The sequence below is a fragment of the Amia ocellicauda genome, chromosome 18 (genome assembly GCF_036373705.1).
Source record: "Amia ocellicauda isolate fAmiCal2 chromosome 18, fAmiCal2.hap1, whole genome shotgun sequence".
Lineage (NCBI taxonomy): Eukaryota > Metazoa > Chordata > Actinopteri > Amiiformes > Amiidae > Amia > Amia ocellicauda.
The window spans coordinates 22,153,179-22,178,834 of NC_089867.1; the positions used below are offsets into that span (position 1 = coordinate 22,153,179).

General features: G+C 47.2%; 2 protein-coding genes across 7 annotated transcripts in view; one reads left to right on the forward strand and one right to left on the reverse strand.

Moving 5' to 3' along the window:
• megf6b (multiple EGF-like-domains 6b) overlaps positions 1–14,474 on the forward strand; it is a 112,551-nt gene extending 98,077 nt beyond the window's left edge. For 2 of the 3 annotated variants that reach the window (XM_066690490.1, XM_066690492.1), the window contains 19 exons: positions 1,020–1,151; positions 1,417–1,545; positions 1,936–2,067; positions 2,386–2,514; positions 2,951–3,079; positions 3,205–3,333; positions 3,907–4,035; positions 5,881–6,009; positions 7,484–7,612; positions 8,155–8,283; positions 8,589–8,720; positions 8,881–9,009; positions 9,126–9,254; positions 9,557–9,685; positions 9,969–10,097; positions 10,273–10,401; positions 10,655–10,783; positions 10,972–11,100; positions 11,423–14,474. In XM_066690490.1, coding sequence (XP_066546587.1) covers positions 1,020–1,151; positions 1,417–1,545; positions 1,936–2,067; positions 2,386–2,514; positions 2,951–3,079; positions 3,205–3,333; positions 3,907–4,035; positions 5,881–6,009; positions 7,484–7,612; positions 8,155–8,283; positions 8,589–8,720; positions 8,881–9,009; positions 9,126–9,254; positions 9,557–9,685; positions 9,969–10,097; positions 10,273–10,401; positions 10,655–10,783; positions 10,972–11,100; positions 11,423–11,499 — 2,408 coding nt within the window. In that variant the 3' untranslated portion in view covers positions 11,500–14,474. The other variant, XM_066690491.1, reaches the window with a different exon arrangement.
• LOC136713424 (segment polarity protein dishevelled homolog DVL-1) overlaps positions 14,471–25,656 on the reverse strand; it is a 33,871-nt gene continuing 22,685 nt past the window's right edge. For 3 of the 4 annotated variants that reach the window (XM_066690493.1, XM_066690496.1, XM_066690495.1), the window contains 11 exons: positions 25,105–25,243; positions 24,508–24,601; positions 24,057–24,126; positions 23,796–23,935; positions 23,571–23,647; positions 23,208–23,275; positions 22,537–22,638; positions 21,740–21,874; positions 21,199–21,366; positions 20,751–20,969; positions 14,471–17,785 (listed from right to left, as the gene is read on the reverse strand). In XM_066690493.1, coding sequence (XP_066546590.1) covers positions 17,259–17,785; positions 20,751–20,969; positions 21,199–21,366; positions 21,740–21,874; positions 22,537–22,638; positions 23,208–23,275; positions 23,571–23,647; positions 23,796–23,935; positions 24,057–24,126; positions 24,508–24,601; positions 25,105–25,243 — 1,739 coding nt within the window. In that variant the 3' untranslated portion in view covers positions 14,471–17,258. The remainder of the gene's footprint in view (positions 17,786–20,750; positions 20,970–21,198; positions 21,367–21,739; positions 21,875–22,536; positions 22,639–23,207; positions 23,276–23,570; positions 23,648–23,795; positions 23,936–24,056; positions 24,127–24,507; positions 24,602–25,104; positions 25,244–25,656) is intronic. The other variant, XM_066690494.1, reaches the window with a different exon arrangement.

Consider the following 25,656-nt stretch of genomic DNA (forward strand, 5'->3'; position numbering starts at 1 on the left):
TGAGTTTCGTGTGTTGCGAGCTCAGCACACAAGTGGAGAGCAGCCGTGTGGGTTATGTACAGTAGAGCTGTCAGCTTGGTAACAGAGAGACTCCCACACTGATGTGGTGTGTTGGAGTAGAAGGGATGGAGCAAGAGGGTCCTCTTTTTATTGGCTGCTGTTTGATTGATCTGAGTGGGGACTAAATTGGGATGCAAGAGATCTCTCCTGCCAGGGATGTCCCGTGTCAGATCAGACTCCAGAAGAGCTTTAGCCTCTGCATTTTCCTTGGCTGGGTGGTTTGGCTCGTCTTGACCGAAGGAGTGCCTGTCCACGACGGTACAACTTACCCTAATGCCGTACTCCAGCCAGGGCCCCCCTATCAGCTTACTGAGCAAATGAGACGCAAATCAGCAGCATTAAGGAGGCTCTCAAGATAATCTCTCTGAGAATACACACTCGTAAAATACACTCAATAAGCGAATAATTGGGCTTGTAAGCGTGCTCTGTTTGTCTGGATCGCTTTACCATATTGCTAACTGTTTCTGAAGCTTAACCCCTGTCACTCAACCCCTCTTGTTTTCATTTCCCCAAAAAGAGACTGCAGCAGTAAAACTATTCCATAAAGTCATCCATTACAGTAAACAGTGAGATCTGTTGCAAGACTTTGCTGTGTCATCTGCTGCCTTTTTTCCGTAGACCAAGACTGTTCTCTGCCTGCTAGGAGTGAATTCTGAGCCAGATCATCCAATGGCTTTAATTATACTCAATTTTTTTTAATGTTTAAAGGAAATCAATTTCTTCAAATGCCACGTATGGGAAACATTCTCCTCAATTCCCTTTCTTAGGCAGGTTAGAGTTGTTTGCTGTAACTTTCCCCTTGAAGACCGTACAGCGCCTTTGCAAACTTGAGGTGTGCACTGCCTTTTGAACCCCCTGTACAATACAAGCAAAGAGCAGGGCCCAATGAGAAAGAAAACCTGGGCAGAAAAGCTGCCAGTGGAGCTGGGTAATATGTATTCTCTCTCCTCTCTGATCAGACTGTCCAGAGGGGCGCTGGGGAGTGGGGTGTCTGGAGGCCTGTCCAGTCTGTGAGAACGGAGGAACCTGTGACAAAGGAAATGGCACCTGCATCTGCCCACCAGGGTACATGGGCAAGCTGTGCCAAAATGGTACGTACTGAGGACTGACCCTGCCAGCTTCCCGATTAACCACATCCTCATGCTGTAACTGAGTGACGGCCAAGGCCAGAACCACAGTACACTCCAGAACCACTCGACACTCAACAGCAGCTTCCCAGGGCTCCACCGCACGAACACATGCACACGGACAAGGATCAATTGACCCAATTAGCAATTAGTGTTTTGTTAAACGAACCTGTTGGAGAAAAGGTGGGATTATGGGATGCATAACACGCTACTGTCTATGTTTATGCAGTATGCCCTGTGGGCCGGTTTGGCCTGGGATGCCAGCTGCGGTGTGTCTGTGAGAACAGCGGGCACTGCCACCCTGTCACCGGGCGCTGTACCTGTGTCGCAGGCTGGACTGGGCACAACTGCAGGAGAGGTAGGCCTTGTATAAAGTGTATTTATTTATTGTGTATTTATATAGTCCTTTCTTATTTTACTGCACTGTAAAAGGTGAAAGTGTAATATGGTACCTTACTGGATTTTTATTGTATACAGCGTACACTGCACTGGAAAAACATAATATTCCACAATTAAATATCTTTTTATGTATGGACTGGTGAGTGATGGAAGCAGGGATCAAAATGTCTTCTGATCTAGTCTAGTCTCTCTCCCAGGTCAACTGATGTATTTTAATGGGCTACCAAAGGAATATACATATATAGTTTTTAGGGTCTTCCTTGTGCAGTGAGATGTTTGGAGGCTTATTGTGACATATGAATGTGTGCATGCACGTGTGTTGATATTGTGTTGCTGCTGGGCATTGCAGCCTGCGACTCCGGGCGCTGGGGGCCGGACTGTGCCAACTCCTGCCACTGTAGCAACAGTGACGGCAGCTGCGACGCGGTGACGGGACAGTGCGTCTGCGAGGCTGGCTTCGGCGGGGCGCGCTGTGAGCACAGTACGTGGGCCTGCGCTCTTCACACGGCACCGGATACACTCACACTCACACTCACCCTGCTGAAAGACAGAGGAGGGTTTTATGAAAGCACACAACTCCGATCTCCTGAGGTCTATAATAATAAGTGGAGCTTGATCTGTGGGTCCTATTCCAGGATGATTGGGCTCCTCACTCCACACAAATTAATCTTTGTTAACTAAACCCCATGCCTTTAGGCTGCTTCTACACCTCATAGTGATAAAGATCATTGTGACCTTCAGGGATATTGTCATGTTGTGCACCAGCGCAAATGGTAACCGTATCGACTTCGTTTCCCAGAATGCTCAGCAGGCACTTTCGGACTTGGGTGTCGCCACCAGTGCCAGTGTGACAACAGGGCCGCGTGTGACCATGTGAGTGGGGCCTGCACCTGCCTGGCTGGGTGGACAGGGACCTTCTGTGAGAGACGTGAGTTGGATATATGGAAATAACGACTGAGATTCGGAGCGCTTTGGATCAGCCATTACAAAAAAGCTGCAGTTGTAGTTGAATGCTAGTACAATTTGTTTTAGTAAAAAATGTAGTTGAACCAAATAACGAGCAATGCATTGTGCTATTGCAGTTCACTAGTGAGCTATGATTAAGTGATTTTCAATATTGGTAAAAGGTTGATTAACAAATAAGACCAGTTATGAGTATTTTTGTTAATTGTGGGCAGTTTTGCATAGGGGAAAATTATTTTTTAGATGTATCTTCTTGTTCATGATTTATTACAGCCAAGTGCATTTAATGGTTGATTATATTTGTCCATGATTTCAATGAGCCCTTAGACTTCGCTCACCAGTGTAGCCCTGTCCAGTTCTGTCCCAGTATGGGGTCATGCCCTGTGTGTTGTCCCCCACAGCCTGTCCAGAAGGGTTCCATGGCGTGGAGTGCCGGGAGAAGTGCAGCTGTTTAAACGGGGGCCGCTGTGACCACCTCAGCGGCCGGTGTCTCTGTCCCGCTGGCTGGATCGGCCCGCACTGCAACCTCTGTGAGTCCAGCAGCGCTCCTTCTCTCAGCCTGGCCCCCTTCCATAGCTAGCAATGAAGTCTGCCGACTCCGTCTCCTCCCTTTACCAACCCAGCCGTCCGTCTCCCTCCTTGTGTCACCCTGCAGCTTGCCCGCCTGGATTCCACGGCGAGGGCTGCAACCACACCTGCGACTGCCGAAACGGTGCCAGCTGTGACCCAGTGAGCGGGCAGTGTCGCTGCGCACCAGGCTGGACTGGGCACAACTGCCAACAAGGTAACTGCATGGTCTTGGAGGGCAGGGCCATGCTGCACAGTGAGAGCTTGGCTTGCACTCAGTGGACTGAACGAGTTGAGTCAATCTCCCTGCTGAACCAGCTGCCCTCGGTCGTTGTTTTTCCCCAGAAAGGCCTTTGCTAATAAAAGTTAGTTATGTGCTTTCTTGTTTTATGGCTGCAACACCATTCTCGACCTCGGAAAGCTGCTGTGGTTCTTGATGTCCTCCGAGTTCCTCGCCACCGAGGTGCAAACGTTTTGGAAATCTCTCCTACTGCATGCACTCTCTCTTTTTTTCCCTTGTGTGTTTTTTTACAGGCTTTGCTTACTTGTGTTACATGTCTAATTTCAGTCCATGCATTCCACGGTTTACACTACAACCTCATTTATAAAGAGTCTCCAACTCCTCAATTATAGCACCGAAAGAAACCCGATCTGGCGACGACAAGCATTTTAGCTTAAGCCTTTATTTATTTATTTTTTGGCACTTCATGAGAACAAATCTAAAGAAGATAAAGTTTCACTGCATCCTTCAGAGACTTTGAAACCGACTGTGGTTCTGTGTCTTTCCCAGCATGCTCGGCTGGCTTCTACGGAGCTGACTGCCGACAGCGCTGTCTGTGTCAAAATGGAGGGTCATGTGACCGCGTTACTGGACGCTGCACGTGCCAAGATGGGTGGACTGGGCTGGCCTGCGAACTGGGTACGTTTGAACAAAAAATAAACAAGCAAACGCACCTCTTGTCTTGTTCACATCCCCATCTCACACACTGAAAGAGCCACTGGGTCCTGATGCCAGTGACGTGTATTGGGGGTGCTTTTCTTTTTTGTCTCTCTGCCAGTTGTTGCTGTCTGTAGCTCCTGCTTCTCCTCGAGCTTGTCTGAGAAATTGCTCTCATCAGCTCTAGCTTCAGGCCTTAGTGCATAACCTCGGCCTTAATCCGCGACTGTCTCCACTTGATTAAATTAGCTAATTAAAGTATAAGAGCGGAAGATGGTTGGGGTCTCCCAGCATGCCTTGAAGATTGGAGCTGAACGCATGCCAGAGCGGAGCGGCTGCAAAGGAGGAACTACTTAGTTATAACCACAGCCATCGTTGCATTTTGTACAAAGTCAGACGTGATCCTTTCAAAAGCAAATTGCATTAATACATGCTTACTACTTACTGGTAAAATGAGTACTTTATAAAAACTACTTATGCAGATGTTTTTGAGAGCCTTTACAGAGATTTAGCTGCGTTTTACAGAAGACAGGTCGTTAAACTGATATGACTGATCACCCACTTTCATCGTCTCAATGATCTTAGAGAAAGTATCAATATTGTGATCTGTACACTAATGGCCTGGCAGCAGTACGGGTAGTGTAAGCATACCAGTGAACTGCGTCCTGGTCGTTTTATTATTTTATTGAAGACATTCCCTCACAGGTCTGCTTGTCTTTTGCCTGGGCACCGGCCATTCGTCAGTCTGTCCCCTTAAATATTGTGTTTTGTACAATGAAAACAGACTTCCTCATTTTTCACTCAGTTGTTACAATATAGGTCTGCAGCAGCAGTGACAAGTTATGATTCAGATCAGCTGGTTTTCCCGAAAAACGCCTCCGCTTGGCCCTGCAGAGACGGAGAGGAAGTTACTAACTAGGTCCAGACGTGCCTCTCTTACAAGCCATTCGAGAGCAGCTTTCCTTTAATAAGTGTTAACCGTAAGAGCAGGTAATTAGTTTGGCCCGAGTGAACTCTCAATTCGTTCAGTGCTTTCTCTGTAAGGGTGACGTGTACCAGTACTCTGATGGTAAGCAATACTTATGACTGTGATAAATAGTCATCTTCAGGCCTATTTTCTTGTATGATAATTGCAAAGATTAATTTAAACTGTAATTGTATGTAATCCCTTGCCCAGGCAACAGGCAGCATGATTTAAAGCCATGCATCTCTTTACTGATACCGGGGTCAACGTTATCTACATTTTTATTGTTTCAAATTAGCTTTCCAACAATGGCTGATTGAATATGTTAATTTCTGGTGCTCTAGCAATCCTGTACAGTGATATAAACACAGTCAGTGGCTTTAATTACTGCAGTCACCCTGCTCCACTGCAGAGGCGAGTGGGTCTAGCCAAGACTGGAGGTTTTACAATGTAATTAAGTCTTCCTCTCCTTCCCTGCATACCGTCTCACGTTTTATTAGCGGGAACGACCCCAGAGTGTGTATTTAAACACGGTTTATGAGCTTAAAACAAGCCTCACGTCGAGATTTGAATGTGATGCTGAAGTCTTGACCAGAGAAGGAAACACCTCATCGTTGACAGACTGTGTGTCGTCTTCTCTCCCAGCTGTGACAACGACGGTAGAGAGACGTACACTAGGTGTCCAGACCTTATACAGGCCGATGTTGAATTAAAGACATTTAGAGGAAGGGCAGAAGCACAGCAGAGAAATTAAATCATCGTCCTGAATCATAAGAATCCAAGCCCATCTCTCCCGTGTCCCGGTTAGGTAAGTTGTGTTGAGTTGCAATACAGGCTCTGACGCTGTTTCTGTCTCGGTGCAGAGTGCTCTTCGGGCCGCTTCGGAGCCGACTGCCAGCGCAGCTGTGTGTGTGAGAATGGGGGGCGGTGCGAGCGCCAGAGCGGCCAGTGCTCCTGTCCGGCGGGCTGGGTCGGGGACCGGTGTCAGACAGGTGAGACTGGGGGACAAGTGGGGCTGCTTAAATGTCTTTTGAACATTGAATCGGTCAATCGATCGCTTACCGTCAGTCAAATCACGCATTTATCCTTCCTATTAATAGTGCCCCTGATGAGGAAAAATCACATCTGACTATTCAGACTTTGGGCAGAGCTTTTATTGTGTCAGGGATGATGTTGTACAGTTCATTTCAAACTTTCATATTTATGATTCACTTAGCGTAATGTACTTGCAGTTCATAACTAGTCTAGATTAGATCCTTATCAGAAAAATAGGATCTTGCCAGTATGGGGGCGACAGTGTATTATATTGTAAAGGGCTTGTCTTGGTTAGACTAGGCCCTCTTTGAACAAGCAGGACGATGACTCTGTCCCGCCAGTAATCCCCTTCGCGCTTGGCCCAATCAGTTCTCTATTGCGAGGTGTTGAAATGTGGGCCACACCTGCGCAACTGAGGGTCTTTGTGGCGTGGCGTACAGGAGACGCTGGGGAAGGGACTGGCGTCGTTACTCATCCCTCTCCCGTCAGGATGGGGGGCTGATGTCTCGAGTAGGGGCCGTTTACCAGCCTCTCAGGGAGAGGGTTCAGTGCATGCTGCGTGGGAAAGCTCCTGGCTCTGGAGGAGAGTGTAATGTCTATAAGGTGTTTATTACACTCTTAATGGGGGTCACTTGGATCACAACTGGGACAAGGAAGAAAGAGGCCGTTCTCACTAGTGGCATTCACAAAGCCTTTCACCTGCCTGGGCAGGTGTACAACCAGTCGGCCCAGCTCAGCACAGTGATACCCACGAGGATGTAAAAGCCGAGATATCAGAGACCGTATGCACGGACTGAACAGGCTGTGGACTGAGGTGGAAAAGGGAAAAAAAAACTGTTGGGTGACGTTTCAGGCAGCGTTCTGCATAACGTGGGGGTCTATAGACGACTGAGTGAGGGGGGAGATAGGGTTGGTTGTTTTTTTATTGTAATTCTGATATAACTGCAGAATTTGAGTTCAGAATTGGTCCGGCTCCTAGTTCAGGAAATTAAAACCAACCGGGTCTCCTGCCCAGATGTTTCTGATTCTGTACAATGTGACCCTGCTTGTGGTGTTCATATTTTAGTGTGTATTAAGCACATTTTGGGAATTGTACAACCTAATTGCCTCCTAATTACTTAACCCCCCCAGCAACACAGCAAAACCAACAGAACATCAATCTTAAGTGTCACTGTACAATTTCCCCCAGAGCAGCCAAGTTGCTTTGACAATGGAAGTGGAGTATTCACTGTTTTGTTTTTACACAGAGCAACACTTACTAAGAATCGTCCTTATGTACTGATTACAAAGGCTGATTAAAGCATACATGTCCAGACCCCGTGCTTCTGCCCGCTCTGTGTCAGTGCTGTGCTTTGGGGTCGGGTGTGTCTGTGTGTACCATTCTGCCTCGTGATCGTGTCCGTATGTTGTTGTTCTGTGTGCCATGTCCAGGTTGTGCAGCCGGGCTGTTTGGCATGGGCTGTGAGGAGCAGTGCAACTGTGAGCACAGCGCCCCTTGTCACCACGTCACCGGCGCCTGCCTGTGCCCCGCCGGCTGGAGAGGCCCGCGCTGCGAAAGAGGTCAGCACCGCACCCTGGTCCGGCTTTCAGAATGACCTTTTCACACTCAATGAACCCCTTTACTTGTGCTCTGCTGCCCTCTTGTGGTCTCACCATTTATATTTTTCCTTTTCAATTGTACTGTAACAGGCGACTTGTGCTCTGCTGCCCTCTTGTAGTCATACCGCTCATTTTCCTTTTCCAGTGTACTATAACAGGTGTTTGTTATTTTGTTTTACATTTTGTGACAAGTTTGAGTAGCACTTTACTTAAATAGCCAGCTATTCATATTGCAATCTATTTAGAAAGCATTTGTATTTATTAAGACAATCCTACAATACACCTTTAGGGAATAATGTGCAATACATCGTTTTCAAAGACACGAGTTACTTGTACTGCCAGGATATTACACTCCTTATATATATCCCAGGTTATGACTAAATTATTAAAATGTGTTATCCTCCTCTAGATTCTTACCACTATTATATCAGCACATCTACATTTTTAAATTTGTATACCTTTTCTGTCCATTGTGTCATTCTCCCATCGCTGTCCCTGCACAGCCTGTTTGCCCGGGTCCTATGGACAGAGCTGTGCGCGGCGCTGCTCCTGTCCTCACGGCACTTCCTGTAACCACGTGACCGGCGAGTGTGGCTGTCCGCCGGGCATGACTGGGAACGGCTGTGAGCAGCGTAAGAGCGACGCCATCTTGTGTCTGTCTTCAGCGTAACGTGAGAAGAAAGACATTTCTGACAAGAAGCACTATTACTTTTATCATCTTGATTTTGTTAAATTAGCAAGAAATGTCTCCTATACTTACATAACATCCCAGATCCTTTAAATGGGGGTCCATTAAACTCAATGTTTACTGTACTATCATTATAATGATACATTATATGTGTTTATATATTCTATAATTATTATATATGTGTGTGTGTGTGTATAGTGAGAGGATTTCTCCGTGCCTCACAAAACAAAACTCTCCCTCTCCCTTTAGCTTGCCTGCCCGGGACATATGGCCAGAACTGCAACCAGGTGTGCCAGTGCTCCGGAGTGAACCAGCTGTGCGACCCCGTCACCGGCACGTGCTACTGTGCACCAGGCTACCACGGCAAGGAATGCCTGCTCGGTGAGACCCCCTATGGTCAGGTGTCTGAAAACACCCAGTACCCGTGCTTTCCGACCTACACAATCATTTTGCATTGCCAGCTCATCACAGTATACTTATATTTAGCATGTATAGACCCAGTATACATTGTCTTCATCAACACTGTGATCTGGTTTCCCAGAATGCCCGGATGGCTGGTATGGTCCGAACTGTGTGCGGGAGTGCCAGTGCCTGAATGGAGGGGCGTGCCACCTCGCTACCGGCACCTGTGAATGCCCGCCTGGGTTCATTGGGGCTGACTGCAACACCAGTGAGTATTTCTGCACCAGTACCTTCTGAGCCACTGAACGAAGATGTCACTGTTGGCATCTGATAGGATGAGCGGACTGAAATGAACCTTTGACCCTTGGCATCATTTGTTCCCAGCATGCCCAGACAGTCGCTATGGTCAGGACTGTGCCCAGGTGTCCTTCTGCGGCGAGGGGGCCAGGTGTGATCACGTGTCGGGCCGGTGTGAGTGCTCAGCCGGGCGACGGGGACAGTACTGTGAACGAGGTGAGGTCTGGGGGGGAAAGAAACTCGGTCCAGTGGATCGCTCTCTATACTTTGTTTTACACTGTAATTAATCCTGTCTCTCTCTACTCTCTCTCTTGTTTTGTTAGAACGATTTGCATAGACAGGTAGATAGATAGAACTTATTTAAACCAGAAATATATTTGACTGGACTTGACTTATTTCTTCATTTCCTGAGCGCTCTAGCGTGTTTTTCCAGTAGGGGAACATATGCGTGTGTGTGTGCGTGCGGATGGCGTGTGACAGTACTGAGAGTACTACCTGTGCTGTGCTGGTCCTGACAGGCTGTGATCCGGGCCGCTTCGGGGAGGGCTGTGTGCGGGCCTGTGACTGCAGGAACGGGGGGCTGTGTGACGCTGTCTCCGGGGTCTGCTCCTGTACGCTGGGCTGGACCGGGCCGCACTGTGACACAGGTGAGTGAGGCTCCCAAGAAAGATGCTATAGACCACCTACAGCACTGTTTTAACAGTAACATGCTTGGAAGAAGGCCGTGTATCGGAATACCTGCAGCAAGAAAGCCATAATGGAATTTAATTGTCATATATATATATGTATATTTATAGTTGAATATATTCAAACAAATCAATATATGAATGAGAAAAGAATAAAGTTGTTTTTCCTCTGTCTAGTTCATGTTCTGTATATGATATATTTATTCTCACTGGCTGCTGGCTGGTTGTCCGCTGTTTCCTGCAGAGTGTCCCCCCAACACGTACGGTGCCAAATGTCAGCTGGCATGCCTGTGTCAGAACAACGGCACCTGTGACAGAGTGACGGGCAGCTGCCAGTGCGCCCCGGGTTACTACGGGCACCTCTGTGAACACGGTAAGAAGAACATCAATGAACAAGCAGTAAACAACAGGGGCACTTTGTCCTGAGTCCTTCAGAAGTACAAACATGGCACCCTGTATGCCCGTTCTGCAGCAATGAGATTGAGCTATTGCCCTACAGAGTCCGGGAGGTCAGTGTGGTTGATCTTGTGTGCTGTGTGTCTCCCCAGCCTGCCCCACTGGCTTCCATGGCACCGGTTGCCAGCAGAGCTGTAACTGCACTCATGGGGCGTCCTGTGACCCTGCGACCGGCCGGTGTCTGTGTCCTGCTGGTTTGCACGGGGAGTTCTGTGAGAAAGGTGAGGCGACACATCTGCCTTTGTTTTTGGCAAAAAAAAATAACAGCAGTACAGAACCCCATAAATACTATAGTGGGACATACATGTCAGGATTGTAGGGCTTTGTTTGTGCCGGCTTGTTTGGAAATATTATTGTGCTGTAAAGCAATTTATGCATTGTAAAAATATTACAATTCATTAATCTGTATTACCTATGGAATCTGTCTCTCACGCTGTTTTAATCTGCACCCCATTGTCTGTGTCTCCCTGTCAGTGTGCGAGTGGGGCCGGTTTGGGGAGGGCTGTCAGGAGTCATGTGACTGCGAAGGGGACACACCTTGTGATCCAGTGAGTGGAAGGTGTCTGTGCCCTCCGGGGAAGACCGGAGCCAAGTGTGACATAGGTATGGGACATCATTTCCTGACCAGAACTCTCTCTTCAGCTATAAAACCCCCCACACAAAAAAACTATTATTCCTGCTCTGTTTACTGAAACACCAAAGATTTCATTCCAGTCTAGAATTGATGCTCGGCAGCTCTCTGTTTCACTGCGCCCTCACGCCTGCATCCCCATCCTCCGTCTCATCCTCAGACTGCCGAGCGAACCGCTTCGGGCCGGACTGCACCGAGACCTGCGAGTGTGGGAACAACGGGCAGTGTGACCCTCGCAATGGCCACTGCACCTGTCTGTTTGGGTGGATAGGGCTCACCTGCCAAGAAGGTAAGAAACAAGACAACAAAGGTATCTCTGCTCTGGACAGAAGGGGTGTCTTTGCCTGATCTACTGAATATTGTTCGAACCCTCTGGTAAGGACAGATAAAGAATAAAGAGATGCTTCGAGGGTTTAAACTGATACCTACAGAGTATTATTGCTTTTAGATTTATTCTAAGAGGTCAGATTGCTGAAGTGAGCCAATAGAGGTATAGCTGTCCATCCATTATCGCCCCACCCATCCAACAACAAAAAAACACAGCAGATTGATTGCACAAAAGTGTATGTTTGAAAAGGCTAAAGCTGTTCTCCATTTGACCATGTCTCTAGGGGGCCCTCCCCAGCCGCCCCATCACTCCTCCAGGAGAGAGAGACAGAGCCCTTCGCATCTGAACACATCTGTATAACGCCCCCGGCCGCCTCGCTGCTACCGGCACCTCGCCCCCTGACCCCCTCCACGGGCCGTGCCAACAAGAGCGATGGCCTTGTCAACAATCAACCCCGCAACGAGGGCACATCCATCACAGCCCATGCAAAACACTGAGATCTGACCGCGGCATGTGATGGCAATCATGAAACTGGACTATGGAAATAGAGAGGTCTTCCAGAGTTTGCATGGAAACATGGCACTCTTTGAGGAGGAGGCTCTTTCAGCACTGAGATGATCTTGGTGGATTGTTGTACCTTCTTTCAAGGAGAGTTTTGGGCCAACGAACACCTAAAGGAGCAGGCCTCACCCCGCTGGGCTGCTGATACAGTGGAGGCGACAGTTCAAGTAGGGGTTCAGATGCCTGCATTGAGGACCTCTGTGCCTTCGCCTTGGCTCTCTGTTCTCCCATCAACCAAGCTTTTCAGGGGACCCAGGACCTCAGCAATCTGTTGGACAAGCGGCTCTTCCTGAACCGTGGACAATTGTGGACATCGCAGTGCTGCCTTCTGTACCGTTTACTGTAATTAAAAGGAGAATAACTATTTTAATGTTTGTTTAATAAACCAGCAGTTAATCGTGGGGCAGACTTACATAAGAAGAGAATTCAATTGGCAATAGAGGCGATGTCTAAAGCCCGGCCATCAGCGCCAGAACACCAGCCGTGCTCCGAGTGTTTGGAAGTACTTCTGAGATTAGATTTTTTCCTCACCGGGGCATCTTACCTCAGACACTCATGACCTCATCCGGCCTATATCTGTGTGTGTGTTTGTGTGGCATGTGTATATAGAGACCCATGCACTCTGCACTCTCTCACCGTTTTCCTCTTCCTCTCCATCTTTATAGAGAACTGTAGAGAATAGCAGATCGGATTTTGAAATGCTAAAAGGAAAATTCCTCTGGGTCAAGCATACTTAAGAGGCAGGGATATGGGTTGTTAGAGTCACAGTCTGGATATGCAAGACAGCTCGACATTCATTGCAGTGTCATCGATCTCGGACTCCGCAGTGAGGTCCTTTTGGCAGATGCAGGAAGGAAAGAGGTTTGAAAATGTTATTGACCAGCAATATCTCTATTTGAATCCGGGCGATGGATACTGTCCGTGTGTGCGTCACCCCTCTCATTTCGGTGCACCTTTTCCTCTGACACCAGGGAGTCAAGGTCAGTTCCAAATGGCCTTTATTTGATTATTTTGAATGATTATCTACTTTATGTGATGTACAGGTGGTTGACAACGATTTTACAATGTAGCTCTTCAGGACAGCTGAAGTATGGCATAGTGTGTGTGTATTTATGTATGTATGTTTGTTGATACGCAAAGGAAATTATATTAAGCTTCACTTTCAAATGAGTCCAGTTTAAAAGCAATACAAGAGTCAATAGGAAAAGGTCCGTTTCCTTTTGTCTGAAGAAATGGCAACATAATCTCATCAAAAGACATAGTTGGTGTTGGTTGAAAATATGTCACTGGTTCTATGTTGATCTAGTTTTGGATTGGAAATGTTTCGCTGGATCTATCCATGACAGGGTAGGAGAATGGATATGCATACTTCCGTGCCCTCAGTTTTTTCTTTTCTCCTTTGCCTGCACTGCATTAAACCATATAAGCCATGAGCTATGAAGTTCACACACCCTTCATCTGAAGTAATGTTATTATTTGATTAATTTAGATTAATATATATTGATGATTAAACTATACTTATTCATTGCCTACAGTAGACTGTAAAGCTTCCAGTTCATTGAATAGAGTTAAGACGTGCTGTGTGTAAAATTGTGACTGACAATCCATTGATTTCTGTTTCCTTGTCTTAATTCCATTCAATCAACTGGCATCTTTTGTGTTTCTCTGGTCTTGGCTGAATCAGAGGTCAGCAATACTCTAGAAATGGGACCATGGATTAATTATCAATATTCATTCAATTAATCACAGAATATTATACTTTTGAAAGAAGAATGCAGATAATTTCCTCAGCGAACTGTATTTGATTTGTGAGTGGATCTGTAGGACCTCTGTGACCCACCTGTCCGTTTTGCCTTTTTCACACTGTACTGTAATGTCTTTACCACAAAGACGGCTCAAATGAATTGGACAGATCTCACTCCCTATATCAGATGCTGTCGATATTAAACTCTTCACCTGTACTGCTTGGTACGCTGCCATGAAAATTTCAGATGCTTGATGTGTTGATATATGAAGTGACTGTTCATTTTATGAAAGCTGGTGCTAAGACATTTGTTACTGTAGTTTGTAATTGTACATTTAGTGCAGTGTGAATCACCAGCCATGGTTAAGTGTAAAAGTGTTTTATATTTCTTAATATTGTATGTTATAATATTTCTTACAAAGCACAATATTATATGTATGTAATAATGTATCTATTGCGTATTCCAATGCAGTGCAATGCATATTAATAATGAACCATTTAGAAACATGTAGCCAGGACAGTCATTTTGCAGATGAAGTCAAATAAGTTGACGTCGCATTTCTGAAAAGCAGGAACTTCCTGTTTCACAGTCGAAATGTGGGAAACTAACCAGAAGCATAGCATAGTGAAAGTGCAGGGTATCTGGCTGAGAAACTGGTTACCTAAAGCTATTTAGACAAAACCTGACTATACCAATCAATATGGTGCCTTATTGTAAAATAAAAGACTAACGAGCAACAGAAGTGTCAAAACAATACGACGTAGACCTGCTCAGCCCAGACTGTAAGATGACGACAGACTTTATTTAACCTTTCAGCCTTCATTGTGGAAACCATTCCACCACTACCATTATATCCTTATTTTGTATAACAATACAATGTGTTATAATCTGAATATATTGGACAGTACAATAGGAACTGCAAGGTTTCAAGATTTCACCGGAAAGCCAATAAAAACAAAAAAATGTTGGTATATTTTTTTAATGTACATCGATTTTTGCAATAAAAAAATTAATACAAATTGAAGAACATTTTTGCTAAATTTGATCTTGAATCCTTTCATTTGGGGGGTATTACATGTCTGCTCTGCTGAGGAACGAATCACTGAGGGGTCATTAATGATGTGTACTGAAATTGTTTTGTATTGTACAGGTGATATATGAATGAATGAAAGTTATGGCACGACCTGAAATATGTTGTCTCTGAAGCAGTGGCTACCCCTCAACTAAACAGGGAAATGCTTCTCTGCAGGAGGAAATGTCATGTTAATATTTAGGGAGATCAGTATTTATTTATTTGTAAAAAAATACATATTCATACCTTAAAAAGGCTTGTTTAGGTCTGCAGGAGAAGGAGGCACAGCTGGGCTGAGAGTGGGAAAGCAACCGCACTGCGAAAACCAGGGAGGGGAAGAAAAAAGCTGATATTTTGAGAAAAAGTAAGTGTGAAACATCTTGCAGGAATGTAATAAGGGTTCATGATACCCATGTGACCCTCTGGTTTGGCTTCAGCTGTTTGGCACGAGGCCGTATCCGATGCTTCACTCCCATCACCAGTCCAGCAGGGTTTGGATCAGATCTGTCACACTGAGGTTTATCAATGTGGAATAATTTGACAATATTGGCAACAACACATCGTGCATCGTTTGGCAACAACTTGAAAATTTAAAGGACAGAAATATACTCTATAATCAGCTTAGCTTTACATTGTTTCGCAGCACTCAATACGTTTCACAAGCTGTCAAAAGTGAATTCAACGTTTTTATTCTTTAAATAAAGAACCATAGAATAAACATGAGAACGCCAAACCTTTTTTATAAATAAAAACAGAAAGCCATGACAAATATTCTTTTAAAACAGTTCATATTTATATTCATCAGAGACCACTTCCATTTAACGCATCAGTTTACAAAAACCGTGAGACCAGCATTTTTATACATATATATTTATTTTTCATATATATATAATATATATTTATATGTACAATTTGTAATTTCTCTTACGTTTTAAGAAACCAAAAGAAACCAGAAAGTCTAGGTGGCAAACAGTGTTTCATACTAATGGGCGAGATAGTGACAAAAAAAAAGAAAAAAGTGCTCAAATAATTCGGAGTGCCACGTCACTGTCGGGTCGGGGTCGGGGGTGGAGGGCATTCACAGAGTCTCGAGGGACAACCTTTGTGTTTCAGGCACAAGCTGTCTTCTCCGAGGAGGACAAATCAAGAAGCTGCGTGCCAACCGACTGATGACAGGTACGCACATTTTTATGCATAACCATCTGCCATTATGCACAGTCCGGCCAGTGATTCTAACGGACAGTCATAAATGTCTTTGTCAAAGCTTAGAGGTCCAACACCGAATGTGTCCCTCTGCACAGAAGTACACAACACTGAAAAACAACATCTGCCAAGAGCCTTTGGTTCTCAGACTTTAGTTTATTCTCAAAATACCCCAGGGCAGTGCCAAGGGGACGTCAACTCAAACCCTGTGCGTCTTTGATCAGGAGTCTCTTTGGGGAGCGGGTCCATACTAAGACAGGAGGAACCTACAAGGGTGAATTAGTGTGAACCAGCTGCCTGTGCTCTAGGGGGCGTCGCAGTAAACGGTGCGGACTGTTTATATAAATATTTATTTCTCTATTGAAGAAAAGATGTAATATTTGAATGCGCAGAAAGCTGCCTTCGGATAGACGTGTTATATATCAGTCCTACAGGGCTGGAGATGGCGGGGGACTGCGAGTAACCATGCAGCTGGACTCACGGATCGTGGCTGGTTGCAGTACGCGCTCTGGGCTGCAGACACAGGAGGGGGCTGTGCAAGTCTGATTGTCTTATCTGTCTGCTTTAGGCCAAGTTTAATAGCTGGACTGCAAGATTAGTAACAATAACGAAAACAAAAACGCATTCTCGTGTCTGTGTGTGTTTTGTTTGTAGTCCAGTCAGCATCAGGAGAAGAGTAAACCACCCAACCCACCCCAAAGGGAAAAAAAAGACATGGAAATTTCACACTTCTATTTTGTTAAGAGTGCCATGCAAAGATGATGCCCTGTGACATTAACTCCCATTCACCTCCAGTGCTGCGGACGGCTGTGGTCTGTAAAAGCCAGGCACTCGCTTCACCTAAAACCTGTCTTAAGCAAAGGGCATCTTCGGTCAGGTAGGATCCAGATGTGCAACCTGGAAGTCATAAAGGCTCTTCAAGTCTGGGGAGGTTACCGTGCAGTTTAAAACCGATCAGGCTCCCGCATCACTCGTTCAGATTGTGCCGGAGCGAGAGCCCGACCCGTTACCCTGTAACAGTCTGGGAGGTTCAGAGAGAAGCTCTGCTGGAGCTCTGAGCGCAGGTCCAACAGTCAGCCCCCAGGCCAGCTGTGCTTCCAGGACGTGGGGTCTGGGGGATTGAGATCCAGACCCTGATGGCTGGCGGCCTTTGGTTCTGCTGATCACTCAAAGCAGATGCCAAGCTCGGTTCTGACGGGCTTCTCGCAGCGGGCGGCTCAACCCACACCGAGCACCCTTACAATGGCAGTGCCTCACACGGACATTAACACAGATCAGTCACAATTACAAGTACAGCAGAGTCTGCACGGCCATTGCAACTGAAACGAAACGCGTGTCAGAGTGATTCTGGGCAGCTGTGTTATTTCATCCCTCACTTGTACACAGACTGGTGAAGCAGGATGGCGGGGCAGGGGGCAACATGTGCAGCAGTTTGTGAGCTCTGCGTCGGGGACGGCAGGCAGGGAGGAGGCTGTAACTCTCATGGCAGCGGTCACTCAGCCTCCACCGGGGCATATGCGGTTGCAAAGGCACTCCTGTCACATGATGTCCACAAAGAACTCGCAGGGGTTACCCATAGCATGCTGGAAAGACTGGCGGCTGGCAGTGAGTTCGGGGGGGACGGCCCCCAGTTCGCGCACCGGTGGAGCCCCAGGGGGACCGCTGCTCACCGGGGCCTTGGGGGCCAGCCGGGCCAGGCTGTATGGTGGGGGCAGGCCGGGGGGGCCATAGGAGGAAGCGTGGCTTCTTTCGCTGTGGGAACAGGAAGCGTGGCTGTGCTGGGAATAGGGGGCGTGGCTATAGGAGAAGGAGGCATGGTTGTGCTGAGAGTGGGTATGACTTCGGTGGGAAAGTGCGTGGCTGTGGCTAGATCGGGCGTGGCTGTGGCTGGAGTGGGCGTGGCTGTGGTGGCTCATCTGGCTGGCTGACCGCTCGCCCCGCCTCCCTCCCCGCGTGCCGAGCTCTGATTCGCTGCCCCCGCTGCCTGTCGACTTGCGGTCCTTCTCCCGGGGGGAGGGGCGTCGGCCTTTCCCTGCGCTTGGGTTGGAGCCACTGCTTCTGCTGCCTGTGGTGAGAGATGGAGAGAAACACAGGGCGCTTAGAGTGCAGCCCCTCAGCATCGCAGCAGTACCAGGTTGTCTCATGAGCTTCTCCAATCCCTCCAGTCACACAGGGTGACAGTCACATTAGAGCCCTGAGGGCCTCCTGGCAATACCACAAGGTCACCACAATCCCAAACTGTGTAAAGCAAATTAATAATTCAGTTTTCTCCAGTATGATCACTTCCATCTGTTTGAACTACCAACATACAAAAGAAAAACAATCATACTTAGGGTAAAACCTAGATCAGTAGGTTGATGACTTTGGTGTGCAGCTCTGGTCCTGGTCCTCAAAACCATGATGAAATGGTTCTATGTACCAACATTAAAGTTTTCATAAAGTAATTGAGAACTTGTGATGCGAAGGAAACCAGGACTGGGTTTGCACACCTCTATCGTACATGCTTGTCTGGTTTTACTGCACATCGCTCCATGAAAAGCACAACTGGATCAAACCATTCATGAAATTCAGATTTAACTGACAGGCATGCCCTCTCTTCTGCACCCTAAGCAGCAGAACAATCCTAACCAGCAGGCCCTTGTGACTGTATTTCCAAGAGAAGCGAGGACAACCTCGTGTGGCACACACTCTGTACCGCACCAGACCCCAGGGGCAGGGAGGGGAGCTGGTGGACGTTGGTGCGAAAGCTCAAATTGTTAAAGCAGAGGGGGCTGCAGAGACACCCACTTTGGACTCCAATATCTCCCTACTGTGATCTTTGGTGAGGGGATGGAGCAGAAAGTGCAGTCTCCTTACTTTATATGTAACACTGGTTCTGCACATCGACGGATGCATGTGCGTTTTTGTGCACGTGTCTGTCTGTCTTGGTTCTCAGTCTTAAATTGACACAAAGTGTCGCCATTGTGCAGCTGAAGACTGTCAACACAACACCACACCATCAAACATGCTGAGAGAGAGAGAGAGAGAGACAGAGAGAGAGAGAGAAATAGGAGAGGCGTGGAGAGAGGAGTTGTGCAGATTGGATGATGGGAGTCCAATGTCTTAGAGACACAGACAGACGGATGGAGAGCGCAAGTGGTAGGGGCATAAGGGAGATATGAAGTTAAGAGGACAAAAAGAAGGAAGGGAAAGTGGGGGTGGATGAAGCATCGAACAGAGAGATGGAGGGGGGAGATGGAGGGAAAGGGGGATGGGGAGGGAAGGAGGGAGGGATGGAGGCTGGCTTACCGGATCCCCAGTGTCCTGGGATTACCTCCTCCATCAGTCTACCATTGCCCAGCAGAAACAGAGGGAACAACACAGTTACACACAGCCCAGCTCAGCCCAACACCAGCCCAGCTCCACTACCCACCCCACCTCCCCAGCAAAACAAGGGCGAGGAGGAGAAGGAAGAGGGGGAACGAGAGGGAGATTAAACCCCCCAGACCACCCTCAAACTTACTCCTCAGAGAGAGAGGGAGACAGAGAGAGAGTTGGGCCACAGAACTCTTAATAAAATCACACAGACACAAACACACACATTGTAAGGATCTCCGAAGTTCACATTCACCTTGAGTTTGCCGTCAGAAACACGCCGCAACAAGCCTATTCTTTACAGAGGCATTTCACACTAACTGACACCAAAAAATAGGAGAAGGCCAAAGTTTGACCCTACTTATATTGACTTGTTGTCTACATTTTTGTAAGATGAAGTCATGTGGTTTGGGAAACAGGGGTGGGGGGAATGGGGACCTCTCCTTGGAGTCCACTGTCATGAAGCACAGCTTTACGCATCACTGACAACACTGCCTCTACAGCGCCCTCTCCCATCCGAACCTCCGGCCCTCACCTCCCAGCGATGATACGAGAGGTGTTCAATTGTATTACCTCCTGATCTCCCAGCAGACTTATTCTACACCTCACCTCAAAGATCAACGTTATTGCAAAGCAACGGTCTGTGAATTCAGGTTGCAACTCTCCCAGACCATGAATATTCAGAAACCTATTCTTTATAAACACGACAATATTCTGCGATTAGATTTTACTAGATTTTGTAGGAAAATAGGTTCACCAGAAGTAGGTTGTATACAGAATTGATGGTTTAACCCTGTCAGAGAGCTGGGAGATATGGATATTGGTGTCCCAAAAATGATAGGGACAATTTGAAAGCACGCATTGAATATGAGTGAAATATTTCAGTTCTTTTCTAACCTTTAGTACGAGTGTTGAAAGCTGTCCTATGCAAGGGTAAGAACTGCAGTGTGTAGAGGTACTTCACACCTCCCGACTGAGCTTATCCATAGAAAGAGAACCGATATCCCGAGATTTGCCAAGGACATACAGTACAGATCTACAGGTACAGCGGTTGAGCAGAAACTGGTGTGCCTGAGCTATTGCAGAACCCCCCATGGCCACCACACTGTCAAACATTATTACACTTCAAATAATAAAAAATAAAAGATACATATGCAGAAGGTCTCCACAGAGTAAAATATACTCTGTGTCGATGCCTGCCTCTGTGGAATGGAAGAGCAAAGCGTCTCGCAATCCCCTTCAAGCTGACACTTGTGAGCCAAGCAACAATGCATGACAACAAACAGAGGAATGGATTTGCTAAGCGACAAGTCTGGACACAGGCAGGCCCCTGGATTTCACACACACAGGAGTTTGGCCATGCGGACGGGATAGACTGCGATTTAGCGCAGGCAGGGGGTGCTGGGCTCAAATATCCAGCACCTACGGGAGCTCGGCAGGGGAACTGGCCGGTCCAGAAATGCGAGAATCTCGGTCCAGTTCCTCACACCTCTGCCACCGGACAAAACATCGCTGCGTCTCCCAGGCCGCGTCCTTTGGGACAGTGAGTGCAAGATCTTGCCACAGCGCAAGATCGGAGAACACCGACCGTGAAGAATCAAACCACTTGGAAAATAGATCCACCAAAAACTGGTCCCCTCACACCGACCTCCAGCGGCCCCCAGCTCCCTACTCACCCTCGCTGTGCTGGCTGCCGGCGCTGCCGCTGTGGAAGCTGTGGCAGGGGTCCGAGTATCCCGGGGGGAACCCGGGCGGGGCGGAGGGGTAGGGCGGGTAGGGGAATGGCTGCCCCCCCATGGGCCAGGGATTCGTGGAGGGGGGAGGAAGGGGCGCCAGGGTGTCCTGCTCCGAGCCCCCGCCACTGGAGCCCTCATTCAGGTTCAGAGAAGCCATGTCTGACAAAGAGGAGAGAGAGGGCGTTACGGCACGACACACTACAGTGTCACAACAGCACCTGCGGGTTTAGTGCTGACAATTCCCTGCTGAAAACAATATCACAGAGGCCTAAAAAGTGTGTCATAACGGTCCTCTGGCTTTGATCTTTCCCTATGATTAGGAGGGCCAAGGCAGCTGGCAATAGTAAACTAGATCTGTGACGCTCTAAGGTAGTGGAGAAGACCGTACTCTGGCAGAGGTCCCCGAAAGTGTAGTAGCACTGCTCGGAGAAGGTGATCTTGTTGACGGTGTGCCTCAGGTAGCCGTGTTTCAGCAGACTGCTGGCATACTTCCGGGCGTCGCGGCGGTCTTTGAACCCGTCCACTCGCGAGTAAAGCCAGTCCACCACGTCCGCCCCTGGGGAGAGACAGCAACATCACACATCTGCACCAAAACGAAGCCACAGACCCGTCTCTTTAACGGTTACATGGTTTACAGCTAATGAAGGGCGTTCTGGCCTGGTAGACCTTTCAGGGTTGGAGGAGGTAATTGATATTGATCTCTAATGGCATTCTTCACTAATTGTATTAAGAGAAAAACCCTCCTCACTCATTTATGAGATTAACTGAACATCTAAACTGCATTGCTCTCCTAAACAAATACAGTTTCCCCTCTCACTGACACCCCCCTTGACATTGTCCTCTTTTCTCCCCTCGCTCTAGCAATATCAACCCTGAAATCTTTCGTTTCCCCTCCCTAAAACAATGGCATCCCAGTCCCCCCCCCTCACCAATGACAGCGTTGGCAATGGTGATCTTCAGCCACATCCGGTCTCTGATCTCTAGTCCAGAATCGGGCAGCTGCATCACCTTTACGATGGTTGCCATGTCGGTCTTACTGACGGAAAGCGGCAAGTCGTCGAACTCTGAGCAAAGGAGGAGAGGGGAGAGGGAGGGATCAGCGATACAACACAGCTCATCTGATTAATCCCCTAAGAGAGCAGATTGAGGACATTTTTATTCTCTGTGACTAACGATCTTATTCTGCCAATTATACACAACAAACATGTTCCTTTTTATAAAGGGGATTTCACAGGCTTGCAAAAGGGTGGTGTAGGGCTCTCGATGCGTCTGTGCGTCTTAGATAGGGATAAACCACTTTAAACATTTTAATTTAAATCAAATAAAAACATGCACAATATTAAAACTGATATGGTTAAGCAAGAATAGCAATAACTGCCTTGCTGGGATGGGAGGCCTTTTGCCAGAAAGTCCCCACTCAATAATATTTGTGTTTCGCTATATAGACAAGTTGGGAACATCTAGCCTGGACTCATTATCTCTTCTGCCCTCTGCCCACTCCTTTATGCGACTGCAACAGACATTTTATAAATCATTTGCTAGCCTTGAAAGAAAATAAATACTTGGAATTCATCTTGGAATACATTAATCATTTTTTCTTCCCCCACAACCCAACAGAAACATCTTAATAATGTGGCAATGTCTAAGATAAAAGTGTCTAAGCTCTGCAGAGATATTAATGGCATTGTGATGCTGAACTACGGGACTACTGTACAGCTGAGTATACCAGAGGTCGGGGCCGCGACAGTACCGTAGTGCGGGTAGGGCCCGGTCAGCGCAGTGGTGTGAGAGATCCAGGCCGCGGGGTCGATGGGTCTCACTGGCTCCGCTGCAGAAAAGAGAAGAAACAAAGACCCCCAGAGAACATCGGTTATAGTCCTCTGCATAATCATGTACAGCATTGCTGCCCAAACCAAATCCTCGAGGTTTTATAGGACACCTTTCATTATCAATCTCTTAGCACCTGGAACCATTTCAATGTGCTCAATGAAGCACGTGATTTGTGAAATGCACTTATGTAGAGATTTGGTAAAAAGAAAATGATCCCTTTTCAGCCCTTATTGGTCAGAATTCTCTATGTTTAGAAAGTGAATTGCTTAATTGATCAATAACTTCCATGTGGTCCCAAGTCTGCTGAAATGAGCGATTTAGGTTGACTGACAACCTATTATTTACAGGTCTGCAGGCCTCCCTCGCAGGTACAGACCTGTTAGTGTCTTTCTGTGGCTTTCAGCTACAGGTGTAGGGAACGCGGTCTGTTTGCACGGGATGGATGTATGCGTTTCAATGTCTGAATGGATGGGCAAATCTCTGTGACAGCCTGTGTCTGTCATGGCATGTGGGAATGCTCCTGTCTTTGTATCTCGGTGTGTGTGTGCGTGTGTCTGTGTTGCTCACCTCGGGGGATGGTGAAGTAGCTCCTAGGAGAGGGGTCCCAGCACTTGGCCACCGTCAGACTGATGGGGCTGCAGGAAAGAGATACATGCCATTTCTTCTACCACTACTATACTGAGATCAGTCCATTAGACAATCACCATCATGTGATTACAGAGTCCCCTCTATCACACAGCTGCATGTCAATTCTGCACCAAATGGCATAATCATCATCTGAATCATATAGGAAATGTACAGGAAGGGGAGGGAGTCCTGTGATTGAGTGACAGAGGCATCACCCAATCACAGCATCCTCTTCCCTTCCTAGAATATTCTCATACGATGATGTTCCTTAATCTCAGTGAGCTGGGCCCTCGGGAGCCTTACCCTGGCTTGGAGACGATCTCTCTCAGGATCCGCACAGCGTCGTCGTTGCTCATGTTCTCAAAGTTCACGTCGTTTACCTGTGCAAGACGAGAAACGGGTCACAGGTCACAACACTGCATAACACCCTCTCACCTCTCAGGAGTTTCTGAGCACACAGGAGGGTCAGAATACCCTGGCTGGCGGATTGTATTGTCAAAGCAGTATTAGAAGCCACCCCCCCCTCACCTGTAGCAGCATATCTCCCGGCTCGATCCTCCCGTCTGCTGCCACAGCCCCACCCTTCATGATGGAGCCGATATAGATCCCCCCGTCCCCCCGGTCGTTGCTCTGTCCCACTATACTGATGCCCAGGAAATTGTACTTCTCTGTAAGAGAAAAATTACAAAACAGCGGTGAGATATTGTTCCCGCTCACAGAGACCAATCAGACTGGGGTGTGTGAGAAACTCGCTCAGTCAGTGTGAGAGACGGACAGAGGGTCTCTTACCCATGTTGAGAGTGACAGTGATGATGTTGAGGCTCATAGTGGAGTCAGTGATGCTGCTGAACGAAGAAGACTGCAGATGGGGAGAGAGAGAGAGAGAGAGAGAGAGAGAGAGTCAGAGAGCAGAAGACACACCCGAATACATGGGACCACTAACGCACAAAAACAAACTCTGTGTAACGCTATATACATGCCAAACACACATATATAAAAACACACCACACTACTGCAATAAAAAAAAACACCACACCACTCCAAGACACATAATTGCATATTTAAATACGCAAACCACACCCTTTCAAATCATGTCAAATGTAAGCCTTTGGGATTCCACAGACAGCACAGCAAACTGAAAGCTTCGACAGTAACCAATTTCAATATATAAGGTATTTATATATTTATTTCAAGGATTTTTCAATAGACAAAAAAAGTCTTGGCGGAGAGTGGCCCTCACCCGATCGATTTTGGCCACCTTGTGTCGCCGCCGGCGTCGTTTGTGTCTCCGCATCAATCGAGAGGAGGAGCTCTGCTCTGTGGAGCTGCTGAGTCTGAGGGGGAAGAGAGAGAGAGAGGACGGAAGGGGTAGAGAGATGGAAAGATGGAGGAGTTAGGAATCCACTGAAAACAAGTTTATGCAATCAATTCCTAAACTGAAACTAAAGGTAATAAACATCTTAATCAGAACAGACTGTTTAATTGTTCTAATCTGGATTCTTCGCAGGATGTACATTCAATCCTAAAATAGCCTGGGGGGAGGAGGCAAACTTTTCAGGTGAAGTCTTAGTCATCCTGAATTTTTATGCACCTGACTAACTTGCATTACACTAATCTAACTGTCAAGTGAAGACTAGTCTAATGGTTTAGACTAGTCTAACATAGGTTCAGACAACTAGCCCCTGAACTGTTAAAAGTATTTTCAACAGTTAGAATGTTCTGTTCTGGATTGTTAATGGTGAGGAAAATCTAATCTGGATTGTGAACAGTGTGGACAGTCTAATCTGGATTGGGAACGGTGTGGTTTCACTCGGTGGACAGGTGTAGGGATCCTCACCTGCTGGCGTCCTCCTCCTCCTCGCTGTCGATGAAGGAGCTGGACTCCAGCTCGCTGCTCATCATAGAGGCGCTGTCGTAGCCCATGGCCGAGTCCCGCGCCACTCGCTCCACTTTGGAGTGACCGTTCACACGCGGGACTGCCAGAGACACAGCGCACAAGGGAGACTGGTTAGAGACTGAGAGAAATGGCAAGGACATCAAAAAGTGTCGGGGAGGGGGACAGTTTAAGGACAAAGGAGTAAGAGGGAAGGGCAGAGAGAGGAAAGAGATGTTAGATGGAGTAACTCTGGAGACACAAGCATAGGCAGTAAAAGGGGGAAGAGGAAAAAGGAATTAGAAATTAAGAGAAAAGAAAGGTAAAAAGCAGACAGACGCAGAGGAGACTAGAGAGGTCTGCAGGTGTTTGAGAGAGAGAAGAATGACGAATGAGTAACAAAGACTGGATTTATGAGACCAATCATCACATGAAGGTTTGTAAAAATACCTATTGCTTCACCTAAAAACACAGTGAGAAAAGTGAGTGAGGAAAGGTCACTGGTTCTACGGGGGC